Source organism: Lates calcarifer, linkage group LG15 (assembly GCF_001640805.2).
Source record: "Lates calcarifer isolate ASB-BC8 linkage group LG15, TLL_Latcal_v3, whole genome shotgun sequence".
Classification (NCBI taxonomy): domain Eukaryota; kingdom Metazoa; phylum Chordata; class Actinopteri; family Centropomidae; genus Lates; species Lates calcarifer.
The window spans coordinates 23,081,919-23,100,756 of record NC_066847.1 but is presented as its reverse complement, the minus strand read 5'-3'; the positions used below and the strand labels follow the sequence as shown (position 1 = coordinate 23,100,756).

General features: G+C 42.3%; 1 protein-coding gene across 1 annotated transcript; it reads right to left on the bottom strand.

Moving 5' to 3' along the window:
- Positions 1-1,566: 1,566 nt before the first annotated feature.
- znf1035 (zinc finger protein 1035) lies at positions 1,567-18,556 on the bottom strand. Its single transcript, XM_018686881.2, has 3 exons — positions 18,038-18,556; positions 11,059-11,111; positions 1,567-10,965 (listed from the first exon to the last, which is right to left on the bottom strand). Exon 3 carries the CDS (start codon positions 10,931-10,933, stop codon positions 2,288-2,290), a length of 8,646 nt encoding a protein of 2,881 aa, XP_018542397.1. The 5' UTR covers positions 10,934-10,965; positions 11,059-11,111; positions 18,038-18,556; the 3' UTR covers positions 1,567-2,287.
- Between the last annotated feature and the right edge of the window lie 282 nt (positions 18,557-18,838).

The following is an 18,838-nucleotide window of genomic DNA, read 5'->3' as shown; positions in this document are numbered from 1 at the left end:
TTCAGCACAGGGATTAACTCACCTGGACTTCCTAACCTGTTTAAACTCTGCCAGACAGATTGCATCTATTTCAATGTACAATGGCATAAAATAGGAAATTAACCCTTTGGAATGCTCTACATTATGTTTTAAAATGTGGTAAGATCCTCATCTAAGTTACAATTATGAGCAAACACTGTTTGCAATTGCAATCTGTTTTAGCTAATTACACACACAAATAATTGCATTGTTACTGTCCATACTGAAAATATCACTCAAACAGTAAGGGTAGGTTGGAAAACCCCCTGGCTAATGGCATTAACAAACACTAACTGTAAACAGGAGTTGGCAAACCTGGAATCAAACCAATGAATAGCACTTAAGCCTTTTGAGTTTGCTATTCACAAGAAGCATCTGCTGACCTTTCTACCCCAACCTCTAGCTTGTGGTGGAAAAACAGCATGTATCTATGTAGTTTCTCATTTTTAAAACCGAATACCTTGCCCAGTCCCCAGGTAGATTTACAAATGCCTCAAAAATAATACTAGTTATTATTAACTAGTTCATACTCATAATCTACCAGACATCATCTCATCTGGGAATAGATTGGTGGCACTTATGTAGGTTTCAGTCTCTGAATAGCATCCAAGGGATTGGTGGAGCTGGATTGGAAGCCATCAATAGGGAAGCAGGAGGCACAGGAGGAGGGGCGGGACATGCCCCTCTGGATCCAATCATGCACTGGGGACCACATATCCCAATTAGCATAGAGAAAACTACAAGAAAGGGTTACATAAATAAGACACACCAACTATAGCTAGGAGAGAAGCATACTCCTTAAAAAAGAAATCTCGGATTACGATAAATACTTGTTAATTTGCATCAAGCTGGAAAGGGTACAAAGTAATTGCAGAGAGTTTAGCTATTTATCAGTCCACAGATAAATATCTAGAAATGGATAAATAATAAAAATTATGATACAGTTAGGATTACCTGCTTATATAAAGATAGGTTTGCATCAGTGTTAATCTTTACTGGATGAGAGGTAGGCTGTACCCTGATGTGTTACCAGTCTATCTGAGGGCTAATTGTTGACAACCAAATAGCTTTAAGTTCACTCAACCAACACATCCTAGACTGGTGGAAGACCACACAGATGCAGGGAGAACATGCAAACTCCACACAGAAAGTGTTCAAAGCTCTTACTTAAATGCTGTTTACTATTATATCTGTGATCTTATTTTTAGCACTTCAAATAACCACAAACCCAAGAGTCACTATATCTTCCCTCCAGTAAGTGGAACTGCTGACGTACAATATAAAAGCAAGTATTTACTGTTTTTGTTTTTAGCAGTAGTATTTACTAAAAGCGAAAAGAGAATTTTCATTCCTCATACCAAGTGGTTTACATGTGGTGTTCTGTGGGTGTAGATGTTGCCGGCTTATCGGCTTCACTTAGACCAATCCCGTCAGCTCTTCTTTGGGTTAATTGAACTTATTAAATCTTTTTTTTGGTTAAACAATAAGAAGCTTTTTGTAAAAAGAAACTCCCATACAGTGAAAAGGAATTTAAACAAGGCCGACAAATTCATTTTCAAGTTGACTTTACTTCTTAATTGAACGCATCAACTCAAATTTCTTAAGAAAAGTAACATCCTCGGGTTGTGAAAAGGATATTCAATTACTCACATTTTGAGCATCTGTACAAGATAGTTATCAATATCAAACAATACAACCCATGATAAACACAGGCAAAACTGAAAATTACAAAATTATCTATAGTACATTAATAGTCATACCATAGAAAATACCAGTAGATTAAAACAACTAGTTTGAAGTCCATTTTACATATTGACAACAAAACAGACTAAAACTATTTTAAAATAAATGTTTAACATCAAAAATGATCATATCTGATCAGATATTTAAGTCTCTCCAAGATATTTTATAAACATCTTATCCCATCATGCTTTCTTTGCATCCATCACAGAATATTTAGCAGCTTTACAAAACTTTTACATCATTTACAAACACTGTCAGGAAACTATGTGGCTAATTTACCGTGTACAAATACCAATATTAGAACTGAAAATATATGTACAGTACCTATAGAAACTAAGGAGAAGATGCTCTGTCATAGTGACATGAGTCAGGAGCATTGTTCAGTAGGGGGACCAAAAATACAAAGTGGATCTATACTGTAATTGCAGGTGGAGGTACGTAGTCTGATGTAAGGCATGAAAGGGAGTTCAAGTTACTTAAGTTAGTTATTCAAAGGGAAGATAAGGTAGATGGCACCTAACAATCATTACTGAGAGGAACCAGCATGAGTTTGTTGATGTTCTTCCAGTAGGTGAGGAAAAGCAAAGGCTTTGTCACATTCTGTGCATTCATATACAACCTGGCCAACATGACTTTCTTGATGCTGCTTAAGAAGAGACCAGTGGCTGAATGACTTATAGCACATATCACAGCGGTACTCTCCAACTTCCTTTTCAGCATGCAGTCTCATATGCAAAGACAGATCTTGCGGTGTGTTGAATTCGCTGTGGCAATGGGAACATTTCAACTTGTCTTCAGCCAATGGAGCTATCTTTTGAGCTGCCAGTTTTAAACGATGCCTTCGCTCATGCTCTCTGAGGTACCGCCGCACTGCAAAGGTTTTTCCACAAAGCTCACATTTGAATGGCTTCTTATTTAGGTGTTGTTTGTTTTGATGCTCCAACAGGCTACTTTTGGAGGAGAACTGCATTGAGCAATATGGGCAATTGTACAAGTCATCTCCAGTGACATCAACCTCCTCCTCATCTCCTGCTACTTGATAATAGGTTGGAGGTGACTCCTTAGCTGATGGATTTGAGTACTTGGACTCCAATATTGCATGCTGTTGACGAGAACAGTGGTGCTGGCGGAAAGCATCGCTTCCCAAAAAGCTCTGGCCACACTCTGTGCATTCATACTCAGTAGTTGATGTCAGATGACAGCACTCATGTTGTTTGAGCTTGCTTCCAGAGGTAAATGTCATTTTGCAAATTTTGCACACAAATGTACCATCGGGATGCGTGGGAAAATGACAAATCAGTTCAGTGGCACTGGCAAAACACTGATGACAAACTGGACATATGAAAGGCTCTCTATCTTTACTCTCAGCGTTATGTTTAATGTCTGCTGCAGTATCAACATGGGTCTTGAGATGGCGGAGGAAGTTCTGAGAGGAGGAAAAACTGCTGCTACACCAATTGCACGGATATTCACAACTTGACCATGACAGTTGGTGGGTGGTTTGGTGCTTTTTCAGGTGAGATGCATGCAGAAAATGTTTATCACAGTCTGAGCATGAGTATGGGCGCTCTTTGGCTGCCAAGCAACCATGCTCTGAGAGCTCCTCTGGGTCTCTGAAACGGTCATTGCAAACCCCACAGCGATATTTAAGTTCTTTGGTGAATACTGATGAGCTTTCAGAGAGTGAAGGAGAGCTTTTATGCTCTGGCATCAAAACTGAAGGCGGGAGATGGTCACCTGACTTTGAGTGGCTTTTTCGATGCTCAGCTCTACTACTCTTGGAGAGAAACACACGATTGCATATGTCACATGGGAAGTTCTCTTCACGGTGGGTAATCATGTGTTCTGCTAACTGTGAGGGTCCTGTGAAACTGAAGTGGCACTTAGAGCAGCGGTATGGACGGCTCTTGCCATGAGTATGCTTATGTTTACGCAGTGCAAACAAAGAGACAAAACCCCTGCCGCATGCCTGACACTGAAATTCAGACTTGTGCATCCGCTGATGTTGCTGCAGCTGGGATGCCTGGAAAAAGCATTTTCCACATTCTTCGCACTCGTGTGGCTTTTCACCCAGGTGACACCGCTGATGGTCCTCAAGACTTTCTGATGTTGGGAATGTCTTGCCGCACACGTGGCATGGGAAGTATGGCGCCGAGTCTGAATCGCTGTCCCCACTGCCGTGATTTTCATCCTCATCACTTTCACCAGCTGTGCTTACTTGACTATTGGATTGTTGTTCTGTGCTGCTCTTTTCCTGAAGATCCTGCTGCTCTTTTTGATGCCATTTTTTATAGTGTCTTGTCAGTGATTTTTTAACTTCATAGGTCTTGTTACAGAAACGACAAGTGAATACATCATTTGGATGCTCTTCGCTGTAATGATTACTTAAAGACTGTCTTGTCCAAAATCTACTACTACACAGTTTGCAAGCATAAGGTCTATTTGGGTCATGACATGTTCTGTGGATTTCAAGATCAGATAAGCTGTAGGCCATCTTGGAGCAGTCAGGACAAGGGTATTTATGTTCAGATCCATGCATTTTCATGTGTTTTTCAAGATTTCCTTGACTGGCGCACACCTTTCCACACTGGGTACATGTATTGCGCTTTTTCTCTTGTTCCTGTCTTCCATGGTCTTCAAGGTGACTAATGAGCAATAAACCATCTGTGAAGCTCTTATCACATTCTGAACATTGGTACTGCACAGTCTTCTTCTCTTTACTTGAGTTGCTTTGCACCTCATCCTGATTTCCCTCTGAATTTTGTGAGGATTCTTCCATCAAGCCATCTTTGCAGGAAAAGTTAGTCTGCAACACTCCAGTACCAGTTTCTGTGGAGCCTTCTTTGAACACCAGAACAGAGTCATTCAGCGCAAAATCGATCTCTGCTTTCAAAGGGGCCTCCAGGTGTTGCATTGCATTCCTCTCTGAAATACGTCCAAATCTACATTTCCTGTAGTGATTACGGAGAAGACTTTTATTCCAGAAGCCTCGCTTGCATGTTTTACAGTTAAAAGGATGCTCCACTGAGTGCACACGAACATGACCAGTTAGTCCAGCTTTACTTGCAAAAGACATATTGCACTCTGGGCAGAAAAATTGCTTGGGTACCTCACCACCAAGAGCTGTATTTAAATTACAGATTAAATTAGTGCTATCATTAAGTTGTTCACCACAAATCTCATCCACAGGCTCTTCCTTGATGTTTGGCATATTTGACAGGTGGTGTTGTAGGGGCACGGTAGACTCCGGTGGAACCACTGTTTCCAGCTTGTGCGCATTCAAAAAATGCTCTTGGAGCTGTGAAAATAGCAAAAAACGGGAACTGCAGTATGCACAAGAAAAGCCTTTCGGTGGGCTTTGCGAGGATGCCTGTTGGCTTTGGCAAGCAGATGACTTGGATAAGCTTGGAGTTAAAGTGCAATTTTTTTTGTGATTTTCAAGCTTGACTTTAGGGAAAAATCCTCCACATCTGTCACAGAGCACAACACTTTGCTGCTGCTTCTTGGTGCACTTCGCGAAATGACGCTGCACATAATCCTTCCGTATAAATCTTTGACCACAATAGTCACAGGCAAATGGCTTCTCTCCTGTGTGCAGGCGGGTGTGCACACTTAACTGCCACCTGTTTCCAAAAGCACGGGGACAATAACTACATACATATTTGTACTTTTTGTTAAAACAAGGCTTAATCCTTTGTAGAATTCGATTTCTCACCCCTTGAACGGGTTCTGCCACATTTTCTGTTGGTGGATTAGTTTCCAGTGGTAGAGAAGTATTTGTTTGACTGGAGACCTTTCTGCACTTGTTCATCTTTCTATGCTTCTTCAGAGATTTTTCATGAGCGAATGATGAGCCACAGCGTGTACACTTGAATAATTTTGTAACATGGAACATGGTGATATGTCTGGAAAGTTTAGACTGAGCTGAGAAGCTTCTTGAGCAGACTTCACAGTCAAAAGTCTCCTGCTTTCGGGCAGCCTCAATTCCAAACTTATTCTGCCAACCCTTGCCAACATCTTCTAAACTGATTTTGGGAATACAGACTTCCAATCGTGGTCTTTTCCCTTTGCAACGAGTCTGATGCACTTTCAGATGGTCATACCTTGAAAAGCAGCTGTCACAGGCTTTGCAGCGATAAGGCTTAACTTCATTGTGTGTCAAAATATGACGCCTCAGGTTTCGTGCTTTCATGAAAGTCTTGGTACAGAATTTGCACTTGTACTCAGTTTCACCTTCTGCTTGTTTCTGTGCTGCCTCTCTGAGAGTTGGTATGTTTAACAAGTTTGCTGCAGTGTCATTTTTGACTTTTGAAGCCCCTTCTTTGTAAACTCCATCACAGAAAGCTTCATGCTGTAAACACATTGTCTGGCTTCCATATCTGTGGCCACAGTGCATACACGCATAGGGTTGCACACCAGTATGTGAAACAATGTGTCGTAAGAGTATTGATCTGTACCTGAACCTCTGTGTACAGTAAGGGCATTTGAGCTGAAGCAACTTGGTTGCATTGGACTGCAAAGGCATTTTACGGACACTCTGGTTTGTCTGAGAAGTGCTTTTACCGAAATTTCCATTAGGAGAGCCAGTGTTCGGCTCTGCAGTTCCCTCGCAGGTCTTCTGATGTTGATTTAATTTTCTAAAACCATAGTACTGGCCACATCTTGAGCATAGAAGGAGTGTGTTGGTCTTGTGGCCTCTGTGATGACATTTCAGGCGGATTTTCTTACAAAATGTCCGTGAGCAATAGGAACACTTATAGGGTCTCTTGGTCTTACTGTTGGATCCCATTGTGACAAGACGTCCACTTTGAGCAGGCAAACACCTCTCACTGTGAAGTTTAAGGTACAAGTCACGGTAAAACTGTTTTCCGCAGTTTGTGCAGGAAAACGGTTTGTCTCCAGTATGTTTGTTCATGTGGCGCAGCAAATAGCGGCGACTAGTGAAACTACGTTTGCAAAATGGACACTGGTTTGATGAGGACCCAGATATGTGTGTAAGACTATGCTTTCTCAGTACTTGAGCATCATCAAACACCTCTTTGCATAAGGAACACTGTAGCTGCTTTGGTCCACTCTGCTCTTTCACAGACTCAGAGGACTGCTGTGCTCTCAATGGTGATCTCCCTTCAAGCTGAGGTGCCTTGTTTTCTCGATTTTTGTGGGAGTCTAAATGTCTAAGGAGATGTGCAGGATACTGGAACTGTACAGGACAGTCTGGGCACTGAAGCATTCCTCTCTTAAGATGTGAGCTCCTGTGCTGGATCAGTTCTCCAATACTTGGAAGAATCTTTCTGCAGACGGTGCACTGTATCCTCTTCTGGTGAACAATTTTATGACCAATCAGATAGGCACGTTTCTTGAATCCTTTCCCACATTCCAGACAGCGGTATGGTCTTTCACCTCTGTGATTGCGCTCATGTTTCTTAAGTGACTGTGATGTGTTGAAACATTTTCCACAAAAATGGCAGCTGAGTTGAACACTGCTACTTGCTTCGGTTAATTTTAAGTCATCCATAGTCTCGTCAGTCTTTGTACTACTTAAGGTTGCTGGTTTAGACATAGAGAATACTGAATTCCTGTACCTGAACATTTTACCAGTGAGTTTAAACAACTCATGTTTCTTCATATGTCTATATTTTCCAGAAGCATGATAAAAAACTGCTGGACAAAGACTGCATTTATAACGTGGAACAGGCTTGAGAGCTGGTGCAGCTGAGGTTGCTCGTTTTTTCAGCTCATTTTCCTTTGACAGCGTTTTCTGCTCATTTTCCTTTAACTGTGTTTTCTGCTCATTTTCCTTCGACTGTATTTTCTGCTCACATTCCTGTGTTTTGTTCTGTTCAACCTTTTGCCTTGATTTTGCCCTTTCTTTTGCAAGTCGATTAAGACACTCTCTGAGGCAGCTGGTCTTAATATGTCTATATCGGTTGGATGATAAAGTAAAGGTACCATGGCACAAGGGACACCGATATTTACCACCAACTTTATCCTTGCCACCAAACACTGAGTCTCTAACACAGTCACGCAAATGTCGAGCCCTGTTGTAGGAATACTTGAAAAGGCGTGGACAAAGAGGACACTTATATTTTCCTCTTATCTCATCCTCTACTTGTTGAGGTTTCTCACCACTGAGTTTTGTGGTGTGCTGATTTGATGAAACTGCCAAACTCTTTCCCTTGTGCATGCTGAGAACGTGCTTTCTGGTCTTCTCTTCAGTTAAAAAACTTTTACCACATAAACTACACAGATTAGTCTTGGAGATGTCAACAAGCTTCACGTAACACTTAGGCAGATTTGCACATGGGTTGTTCTGTACCAAGTCCTTTTGTGGTGGTGTTTTAGTTTCAGTGGTAACAGCATCAGAATTTGTAACTGGAGGTTTTGCCTGCTTGCATCTACCAGGTATCCGCTTGTGTCTTTGCAGGGTACCAGCCTGTGCAAAATATGATCCACATTCATTACACTTATAGGGTGTTTTGCCGGTGTGAGTCCGCATATGTCTGATATATTGAACTAGTTTTGTAAACATGAGTTTGCACTTAATGCACTTGTGACGGCCATGGCGTTTTCTTTTCCTCTGTGAGCTACAATGAGAAGAGAGCTCAGGGCTTTCTTTTTTGCCACCACACACATGTTTTTCTGCTTTCTCATTACTCATCAGATAGAGATTACAAGTCTTGCAAAAGTGGAAACTGTGCACTGAATGGCAACAATGGTGGTGTTTAATTAGATTATCTACCTTGTGGGTCGTGTGTTGGCAGTCTCTGCAATGATATGAGTTATTCATTCCATTTATGGACTCTAGGGTCTTCATTATTACAACAGGCTGCAGAAGTTTTCTCATTTGCGTGGAGGATTTTAGTTGAGGTGACGTTTCTTTACTTTTACTTGGGTCAAGTTTTGTTTCATCTGTGTCACATGAAGACTCTTCTCTTGACAGAGGTTCACCGTACAGCACGCCAAGCTCTGACTGTTCTTCTGTAGATGTGTCAAACTGTTCAAATGACTCTCTTGCATTTTCAGCTACACCTCCACCATGTTTTTGTGGTTCTAGGGCCACCAGACTTTGATGTAGTGACTGCTGATGATCTGGAGAAGGGGTTGGATTTGTATTCTCCACTGGACTTGTCCAGTCCTTTGGCTGTCTTTCTTTGTGACTGTCACTAGTTGTAGCTGGGTTACTGCATTCTGGATCGCTAGTAGAGGTTGTGGTGTCCTTCACTGCTTGACTTGTCCATTCTTTTTCTACACAAGGGTGCAAGTTACTTATTGACTCTGGGTCACTAGCAACACTTTGATCATTCTTGTCACTAGTATCAATAGAAGGATTGTCACCTATGACACCAGGACCATGACAGTCTGGATCTGTCAAAGAGGTTGTAGTTTTCTTCTCTGGTGGACTGGTGATTTCCCTTTCTAAATAGGGCTTTGTGTTTGTGCTTGAGCTACTTGGCTGCAAGTGGGAATCCACATGACTAGTCACAGCAGGGCCACTACATTCTGGATCTGTAGAGGAAGTTGTCTTTTCTAGTGGATCCGTCAATTCCATTTCTAGACAGGGATTTATGTCTGTGATTGAGCCTTCTGCCTGTACACTTTGTTTGTTCTTGTCATCAATTGAAAGACTGTCAAAAGTAACACCAGAACCACTACAGCTTGAATATGGAGAAGAAGTGGTGTTTGTCTCCTCTGCTGTACCTCTCTGACCATCGCTCATCACAGCAGAGCTCCTACAAATGCTGTCCTGAGCTGTGCTTTCAGATGACTGAAGCTCAGGTAACTGCAAACAGGATTCACCATCATGACTGTTGCTGTCCAGGATGCTTGTGCATTCACTCATTTCATGAATAGCATCTTTAGAACGTGACACCTTGATACCCTGAGGATCTGAAGATTGAGAGATATTTGACTTAATTTCTTTCACCTTACAAATAGTTTTCATATTTTCATCTTGACTGTCAGTGGAGTTGGTATTTGGGGCATTCTGCTCATTTTCTAATGAACCTGATTCTTTCCTTTCCCTATTTAGGGTTTCGCTTCTGTTCTGCTCTCGATCTTGATCATCTGTGGAGTTGAGATTATCAAATAACTTATTTTCGTGGTTGAATGGTCTCTTCATTTCCTTTTGTAGGACTTTTTCACTTAAGTGATCTTGCTCATTGTTAAATGCAGTTATTATATTTGGAGCAGTTGCAGTGTTCTGCTCCCCCTCATTATTACCATCTGGACACTCCTCTATTCCACCAGTCAAGTTTGTATGTTCACTTACTGAGATGTCTGAATGTTTCCCTTGTGTGAAAGCTCTATCGACATCCTCCTTTTGTTTCTTATCTTGACAACCATCACCATCATGACTATCCTCTACAGTCTCACTCTCTGTAGTCGTCACCATTTTAGAAGTAGCAGAGGACTGATCGTGTCCTGTGTAAGATTTGACAGTTTTTTCAGGACTTTTCATCTCATCATGTGAACATTCAACTACGTTTTCTCCCTTCATATTTGAGGGACTTGGCAAGATTACATTAGTCTCTGACATATCAGGGCACAGATTCTCAGTTGGAAACATCACATTTCCAGTATGGCTGAAAAGCCACTCTGATGATTGGTGTTTAGTACAAACATCAGTTTTAGGTTTCGGAACTGAATTACTTGCAATGAATTTACAAGAGGGCCTTGTTTCACCACCATCTGCATCTGAGCAGCTACTGACATCTGAGTAGTCCTCAAGAAATGATGTGGCTAGCATTCCACAGTCTTGCTTAAGTCCTTGAAAATCTGTTGCAAAAGATGAAGGAAATGATACTGATGTTGATAATCCATCTGTGGCAAAGTCTGAGATATCACTATTTCCACAACTTGGCAAGTAATCCTTTTCCATTTGTTCTCCATCAGCTTGCCATGGTGTGTCCCTGTAGTATCTCTGATAAACGCAGTCTGAGCCAGAATTACCAATACTGGGATTTGAGAAATAGTTTGTGTTGAAGTTTGAGTTTGGAGCAGGGGCTTCGTTTGAAACCACTGTGTCGGTGAAGTCATGATGTCCAATGAAGTTCTCTAAATGTTGGGAAAGACTTCCTTCCGACTCTGAGGTCCTTCTCAAAGTTGTTGGATCAGCTGATAGAGGTGGGAGGTTTTGGAAGTATGAGTCCCACCCATGAGCCATTCTCTGCATGGACCAGAGGCTAGGGCTTATTTGACCCAATCCTGAAAACATGGAGAAGCACAGAGTTTTAAAGGAATTGACAATCAATATCATACAATATAATTGAATGGAATGATTGAAAAGAAAAATCTGACCTTGGACATGCACGGACTATCCAGGATGATGTGAGTTACATCTGAATGGAAACCTGAAAAACAAGAAGATAATTGCTATTAATGCGAACTCTTTAAAAGACAGACACAAAAAAGCCCTGCCAGGCTAGGCCTAAGAAAGGCCTTGGAGTCTCTGGGTGGGGTCCTCAAGAGGGTACTGCTAGGGGACTCAATAGGCACATAACTAGAAGACTTCAACAATCATATGGGAAACAACAGAGAAACCTGAATATGGGTAATTGGAAGGAATGGCCTGACTGATCTAAACTAGTGTGTGAGTGTCTTTAACTCTAAACTCCTGAAGAAATCTTACATATCTTAGGGGAGGTCAGTGCCAATGCACCAAAGTGGGCCATGTTCAAATCCTGAGTGTTGATATGACTCCTTTAGTATTCAGGGTACTCTGTATTCAGTATTCAACCTTGAGCCACATCAAGAACCTACTGCGTGAAAGAATGTAGCCACCTCATTCATTGTTATGGGACCAGTCTGGTGACGCAGTGTGGTTGCCAATGCAGGGGCTCCAACATCATGTGGCAAGGTGCCGCAATGGCCATTAACAGACATGCAAGTGCATATTCCTAGTGGATTACTTGAATGCTGTATTTCTGCTATGTAGGGGGTATACCTGATGATCATTTGCATCAAAAGATCAAATAGTAGTTGCCATGATAACTTTCCAATATCCTTTCTCTGAGTATCATTGGTGCTATTTTGGTCTGAATACCCACTTACCCATCTTTCTTGCATGGGTGGGCTGGACAAGGCAGCCAAGGCTTTACCCATCCCATGGGAGGAAACCCAATGCTAGACCCAGAGCATGCTTAAATGCCTAGATATATTCCGACTAGGAAGGCATTGGAATTATAAGGAAAAGCAGAAGGATGTAACAAGAAACAGAGGAGTTGATATTCTCTGCAGTCACTACACTACACTACAGAACATACAGAGGAAGTGAAAAGATGGATTCTATGGATATGCTATTTTGCCATGAGACTGGGTCACTGCTGGAATCCAGTGTAGTTGCTGTGAATCACACTTGAATACTACTGCCATCTTCCATGATGGAGCAAGCTACAGACTTTTCAAAGCCACCTTTGAAGCCTATAGAGAGGATTCAATTGCAGATTTTTGGTTGGGATTTCCTTTAAAAACCAAAGGTCATCAATAGTGTACACTGTGCAAGATCACTGCTATTGTTTTTATTGTAAACCAACACTAAACTGGCAACACAGCGACAGATATTGTAAACTACTACTATGCTGGCAAAAGGGTGTAGAAATGTGAAAAAATGCTCTGGAAAAGATGTTGTCTGGCTGCTAAAAATGACCTTGAGACAGCCATATCAACCCAAAGTCTGGCAGGCTCCTGACCTGTGACAACAAAAGAACACTTGCCAGCCCATGGATCAAGCTTCAACAAAAATATTGCAAAAACTGAGGGACTGAGACCCTTGCAGGAACTGCTATTTTCATTGTGGTTTCTGGTGTAACAAGAAAGTATGACAGGCTTGATTTCACATAATTTACATAACTGCAGTTATTAGCATGCTTACAGAATGATGCCCCTCCCCCACCTAGGACAATTCGACCATCTCTCCCTGCTCCTCATCCCGGCCTACACCCCACTCAGAAAGCAATCAAAACCAAACACCCAAATCATCAAGACCTGGCCCGAAGATGCTCTCCTCCAGCTACAGGACTGCTTTGCTTGCACAGAATGGAACATCTTTGAACATCAGGACCTTGAGACACACACAGAGACTGTCCTCTTCTACATCAAGTGCTATGTAGAAAACATGACAGTCAACAAACGTATCTAGGTTTTCCCAAACAGGAAACCCTGAATGACAAGTGAAGTCCAAGCCCTGATCAGAGAGCGTAACTCAGCCTTCAGGGTGAAGGACAGCTCACTGTACAGCACTGCCAGAGCCAACCTGAGGAGAGGCATCCGACAGGCAAAGGAGGCCTACAGGAAGAAGACAGAGGGCTACTTGATGGACAACAACCCATGACAGATGTGGAGGGGCATCCCCATCTCTGATGGGGATGAGACAGTATACAGGGCTGAGGTAGAGAAACTGTCCCTCTGGTGCTCAGCTAACAACCTGACACTGAAAGTCCAGAAAACTAAAGAACTCATCATGAACTTCAGGAAGGACAGACAAGACCACACCCCCCTCCTCATAAATGGAGAACATGTGGAAACTGTCACCACCTTCAGGTTCCTGGGCACCCACATCTCAGCCGATCTCTCCTGGACTCACAACACCAAGGCCCTAGTGAGGAAGGCTCAGCAGCGGCTGCATTTCCTGCGTATACTCAGGAAAAACAATCTGGACAAGAAGCTGCTGCTGGCCTTCTACCACTCCTCTGTGGAGAGTGTACTGACATACTGTCTGAGTGTGTGGTACACAGGCTCCACAGCTGGGGACAGGAAAGCTGTGCAGAGGGTCATCAACACCACCCAAAAAATCATTGGCTGCCCTCTGCCCTCCCTGGATGACATATCCAGATCCTGCTGCCTCAGGAAAACCAGGGCCATCACAGGAGAGCCCTCACACCCCGCCCACCACCTGTTTGACCTGCTGCCCTCAGGACAGTGCTTCAGGTCAGTCAAGTCCCACACCACCAGACTCACCAACAGCTTCTTCCCCTGGGCAATTTGGACCATAAACAAACACTGACCATACCCCACCATACCCCCCACCCGGTCCCCTCACCCCACCAACAACACACCTCACACACACACATGCACACACAGAGCCAAGGACACTATCCATCACCTGCACCTTAAAGTGTCCTAGACTCTTTGCACAATTGTGTGCTGTTGTGTGTAGATTCTATTTAAAAGTGACATTGTAAATTTTTGTAATTTTGTAATTCTTGTATTTTTTTGTAATCTCTTCTATTATATTGTATACGTCTTGTATATTGTGTACATTTCTCATATTTCTATTTGTATTTAAATCTCTTCTATAGTGCATAGTCTGTCTTTACCTTACTAAATGTCCTTCATAAAAATGACCATTGCTCCTGTCTGCACTGCTTCATAAACACTGTCAGTGTGCCAGTGCCATGGTGTTATCCATGCTGGCTAAGTAAAATAGATTACTGATATATTACATTGGAACAACATCGCATTGATCTACTACATCTACGACCACCTTCTCTTCCTTTTCTTGCCCCTGTGCTGTCCACCTCCAACCAGCCATGTCCATCTCCACACCAGTGCACCAGCTGACCATCAGCACAACCATAACTCCAGCAGATCCAAGGATTGGATTCCAGTGATAAATCTAACGGCACAGCATCAGTAATGTTACAGTATTTTGTATATGTCGGACTTTTGGGTGAGACAACACATTTAAAATGGGAATACACTGTTTCAGTAGTGTTGCATTACAAATAAAACTGTACAAATACTTTCATTGTGAGCAATGCATGAAGTTGTGGAACAATCATCAATGAATTACTTACTTACAAAGGAAATGCTAGGATTTCAGAAAGAGGAAGACAGAAGACAGTGTGAGATGTTAATGTCTTCAGTACTGTAGCAAGGACATCACAAAAACAATGCAAGCAATATGACTGCAGACCCAGACAGTTGGCACATTAAATCCCTAGGCCATAAGAATGTTCTGTGTAGGCTTATGTCCAGCACACTGCTTCCCACTGCACAGACAAGAAATATAAGGCAATGCAAGCATACATAACATAATATAGCCAAGCACAATACAAAATCAGTATAATCAGACAAGATGCTCTGTGCAGAAAGGTGCTGTTAAACAAAATGCCAACACTCCTCCAGCCCTCCTGCCTGCTGCAGCAAATGCATTGAGTTTTTTTTTTTTTTCCAAAAGGGGCATTTTCATGTTTATAAAGACCAGGGACCCTATGTAGCTTATCAAAACACTCCTCCTTAAACAAGAGATCTTACACTATTGCAACAGACCTCATTCTGCAAACAACCTTGACATGGTCCTGGATCAATCCACTGCTGATTAAGCAATAATATAATAACAAACAAGAACTGCCCACAAATATTCTGGAAAAATTTAACAAATCCAAAACTGAACCACAGTCTTTAGCAGCCAAGGATGTGGTGCCAATGTAACATGAAACTCTTAAAGATGTTGTCAAAGTGGTGAATGACATTAAAACTGAACCCGATGAACAACTGGTGTTTTTCCAGATGTGTTAAGACCTTGACACTCTTTGGCATTCCAGGCTACATGAGGCTTCAGCAGTCCAAGTATAACAAATCAAGTGGGTGTTTTCCAAAGGTAGTCTTTTTGGGACAAAACTCCTTTATGTTTACACAGAGACTAGTTTCTTGTACTGGCGATCCGTACAGGGTGTTCCCTGCCTCTCGCCCAATGACAGCTGGGATAGGCTCCAGCCCCCCCGTGACCCTTAAGGGATAAGCGGTATAAATAATGGATGGATGGATGGATGATTTCCTGTTGGCCTGCAGTGGGGGGACAGTGTGAGTGGGTAACTTATTGGCTTAATTTTTTGTTGTTGTTTTGGCTGTGGCAGCAAATATCTCTCTGAATACTAAGAGACATTACCAGCAGAGCTGCCTTTTCAGTGATAACCTAATCAAAACTGCGCAATGTGTGGCAGAGTTGAAAGTAACCAAAAAGAACATTTTACTTTGTCACCAAATCCACTTGATTTTATGTCCACGTCAATTTAAGCGCAGCTCCGTAGAACATGCCATCTTATCCTATCTAAGCAATATTGTACAGTTGAAGGGGCAGTTCAAAATAGAGGAACTGATTGGGCTTCAGCACATGGCACAACAAATGACTTAAGTGACTACTGGTTGCTATGGGGCAGGAGGTTCCAGCCTCCAGTCAAAAGTGCATGTGTACTTATTCCATCCCACTTACTGAGTCATCTACACCTAGAGACTTTTGTGGATTGACAGCAGCTGTACTTGACTGCTTAGACTTGACAAGAGTGACACAGCCAGAGTGAGCTGCTGAAAGAGCTGGCAATGCTGTTAGCATACTCAGCAGAAAACAGAGGAATGCATAAAAATCATCTTAGTCAACAGAATATAGGATGCTCTCAATATTTAGACAACCCACATAGAATGCTACATTTTGATTCGATAATTTACAGCATTTCTCATGCGAGCAACTATGTTTACATGTTTCACCATAGGCAGAAGGACAAAAACACTGCAAGCTAATACCGCCCTGCGGAAGATATGATCCCCCACCAAAGCCATCTCCTGGGTAGACACAGAAGAATGCTGTGTCCTCCTTTATGCCTTTGCTCATTGTTTTTAACTGTGACATACCATTTCCCTTCCGTGTGTCAGCTTTGGTCTAGACCACTAGGATTGAAGCAGGTCAGTTAGCACACACTGTGTCAAGGCCTTTTATAACATCAACAGCTGACTAACTCCAGCCTCAGTGTCAGAAGGCTACTGGGTAGAGCGAACTGTTTGGGAACAGGTGGGGGGGGACAATGACAACAATGCGATGTAAGGCCATTAAAACAGCACGTTAACAAAAACTTCAGATAACTCTTCTGTTCAACAGAATGGACGCTGTGACCAAAGGCATCCCGCACATGAAAAGATCTCTGTGATTTATACTCATGACCATAGTAATTTAAAAAAAATACTGAAAAAACATGCATGACAAAGGCTAAAACTATGCACATCAGTGTATATGTGTATGTGTGTTGGGCCATGACCACTTGAACAAGCATTTATAGCTGATATAATGGCAATGTGCAGAGGGTTATACAGCTACAGCCACACATGCAAACTTTTGTGTTGCATTTATCAACCTGCAGTGAATTTCCTAGATGTAGACAATAAAAAATAAACTATGATCTCAGTAGTAAACATTTAATTGAATTTACACCTCTGAAGGCTTTATTTAAAAAAAAAAAAAAAAAAAAACGGCAAATATAAGCATCACAAAGTTAGAGTATGTGGCAAAGCTGTTGCACTAGATGACATTAGATTGTATATGTGTACCTAATAAAGTAGTCAGGGAGTGTATATGCCCTGACAGTACCTCTCTTGCACTTGTAGATGCTTATCTTAGTATATGGACAGAAAAATACAACTTACTATGTTTAACCTTTTTAAAGTCAGATAAAACACTGACAAAATTCAGCATTTGTCTGATGCCAGTACAACAAAGACTATTCAAAAAAAAGGTGTGTACGACTTTTGCACTCTATTTCAACATGCTGTCCTTCTCTACCTGGAGGGCCACCTGGAATGATAAACCAGGTTGAGCCACAGGTATGGTTTTTCCATGCAACACCACCCACAGAGCTGTAACTTTGCCAGAGAACTAGAGACTAGTGACTTGATAAAAGAGATGCAAGATCCAAGATGTAAGAGCTGTTATCTAAAATCTGTTTCTGGTAGGATTACAGCAACAATCATTTAATTTACAAAAATGTGCCAACTAACAGCTCACTGTGCATATTATATCTACAATTTAAAGGAATTAAGCCATACATCTGCTGCCACATCTCAGGATTTTGTGAAGGAATTATTGGCAGGTTTGTATGACAACATCACCAAACCTTTATCCAGCAAATTATAGATTTTGTGCTCAGTGATAACTTGGACAGAAATGAGCATCTTAAATTACTCCATGATATAAAATGCTTGGAAACGAGTGACCACCTGGAAGCTGTGTGCTGTGTCCTGTCTGTGTGTTATTGTTTGATACTGTACTTTTAGCCATCCTGGATGGAGGACAGTAGACTAAAACAAAACGGTGGAGAAAAAAAATGTAACCATCCTCAGCAGCAGTGCGGTCTGTAACTATAGCCACGTGTTGAGATCATTTTACACTGATGGTTGATGTTCAGAAAGGAACAAGCTAGCTGCCCTGGTGACTAGCATAATGCTAGCTAACACTGACAACCAGCAGCTAATGGCTTCTCTGCAGCTGATCTCAAGCAGGACTCCTTACCTGATCAGTGCTCCGTGCTGCTCTTGTGTGTCTCGCCGCCAGATTTCCTGTGTCTTATCGGCTACATTGCCTGTGTAAAAACAATTAGCCTCCGTTCAAAGATATTACATCTCGGCTTCCTTTGCCAGCACACGGACAAAGCGGTTGTCCTCCTTGCCGATGGCTTCCGTCTTTCCTGGGAGATACAGTCAGGAGACTTTTTTTTTTTCCCTTCCAGGACTGTGAGTCGATGAGGGTTTTTATGTCAAAAAGGCTTCGTGCTTTTCCCGGACGATGTGGGCTACACGGTCCGCTTTGCTCCGTATAGCGGTGCTAGATGTAGATCCGCCTCCATTATCGTTATTTGCGCATTTTCAGACAATGTGCCCGAAATTGTGCGTACGTTATACAACCGTCTGATTGCAACCAATAACAAGGTGCGGATACCCCGGGAGAGCCCGCCCCTCCATGCTCTATGGCTGTCACTGCCAGAGCCTGACTGGAGCTGTGGCACAACTTCTTCCGGCCGACCGCGCCGCGGTTGCCTCCTTGCTGTTGCAGCTGCTCCTGCACTCATTACGTGATAGGCAGCACTGCTTCTGCTGCCAGTGGATGTGCTGATCATTAAGTCCTAAGTGGGGCTTCAGCTATCCCATGTGCAGTTTCAGTGCCACTCTGCTGTTGTTGCATGAGTATCATCAAAGTTGCAAGGGCACCTCGTCAGACGCAATTAATTGTCTCTGCTGGACTAGGTGTGGTTGGTCTTTTAAGAGTTAACAAGTTGCATACAACCATTTTGTGTGCAAGACCTGCTACAAAATG

Excerpts from the sequence above, each read along its gene's own strand:
- znf1035 (XM_018686881.2), bottom strand. The coding sequence starts at position 10,933 with ATGCAGAGAATGGCTCATGGGTGGGACTCATACTTCCAAAACCTCCCA.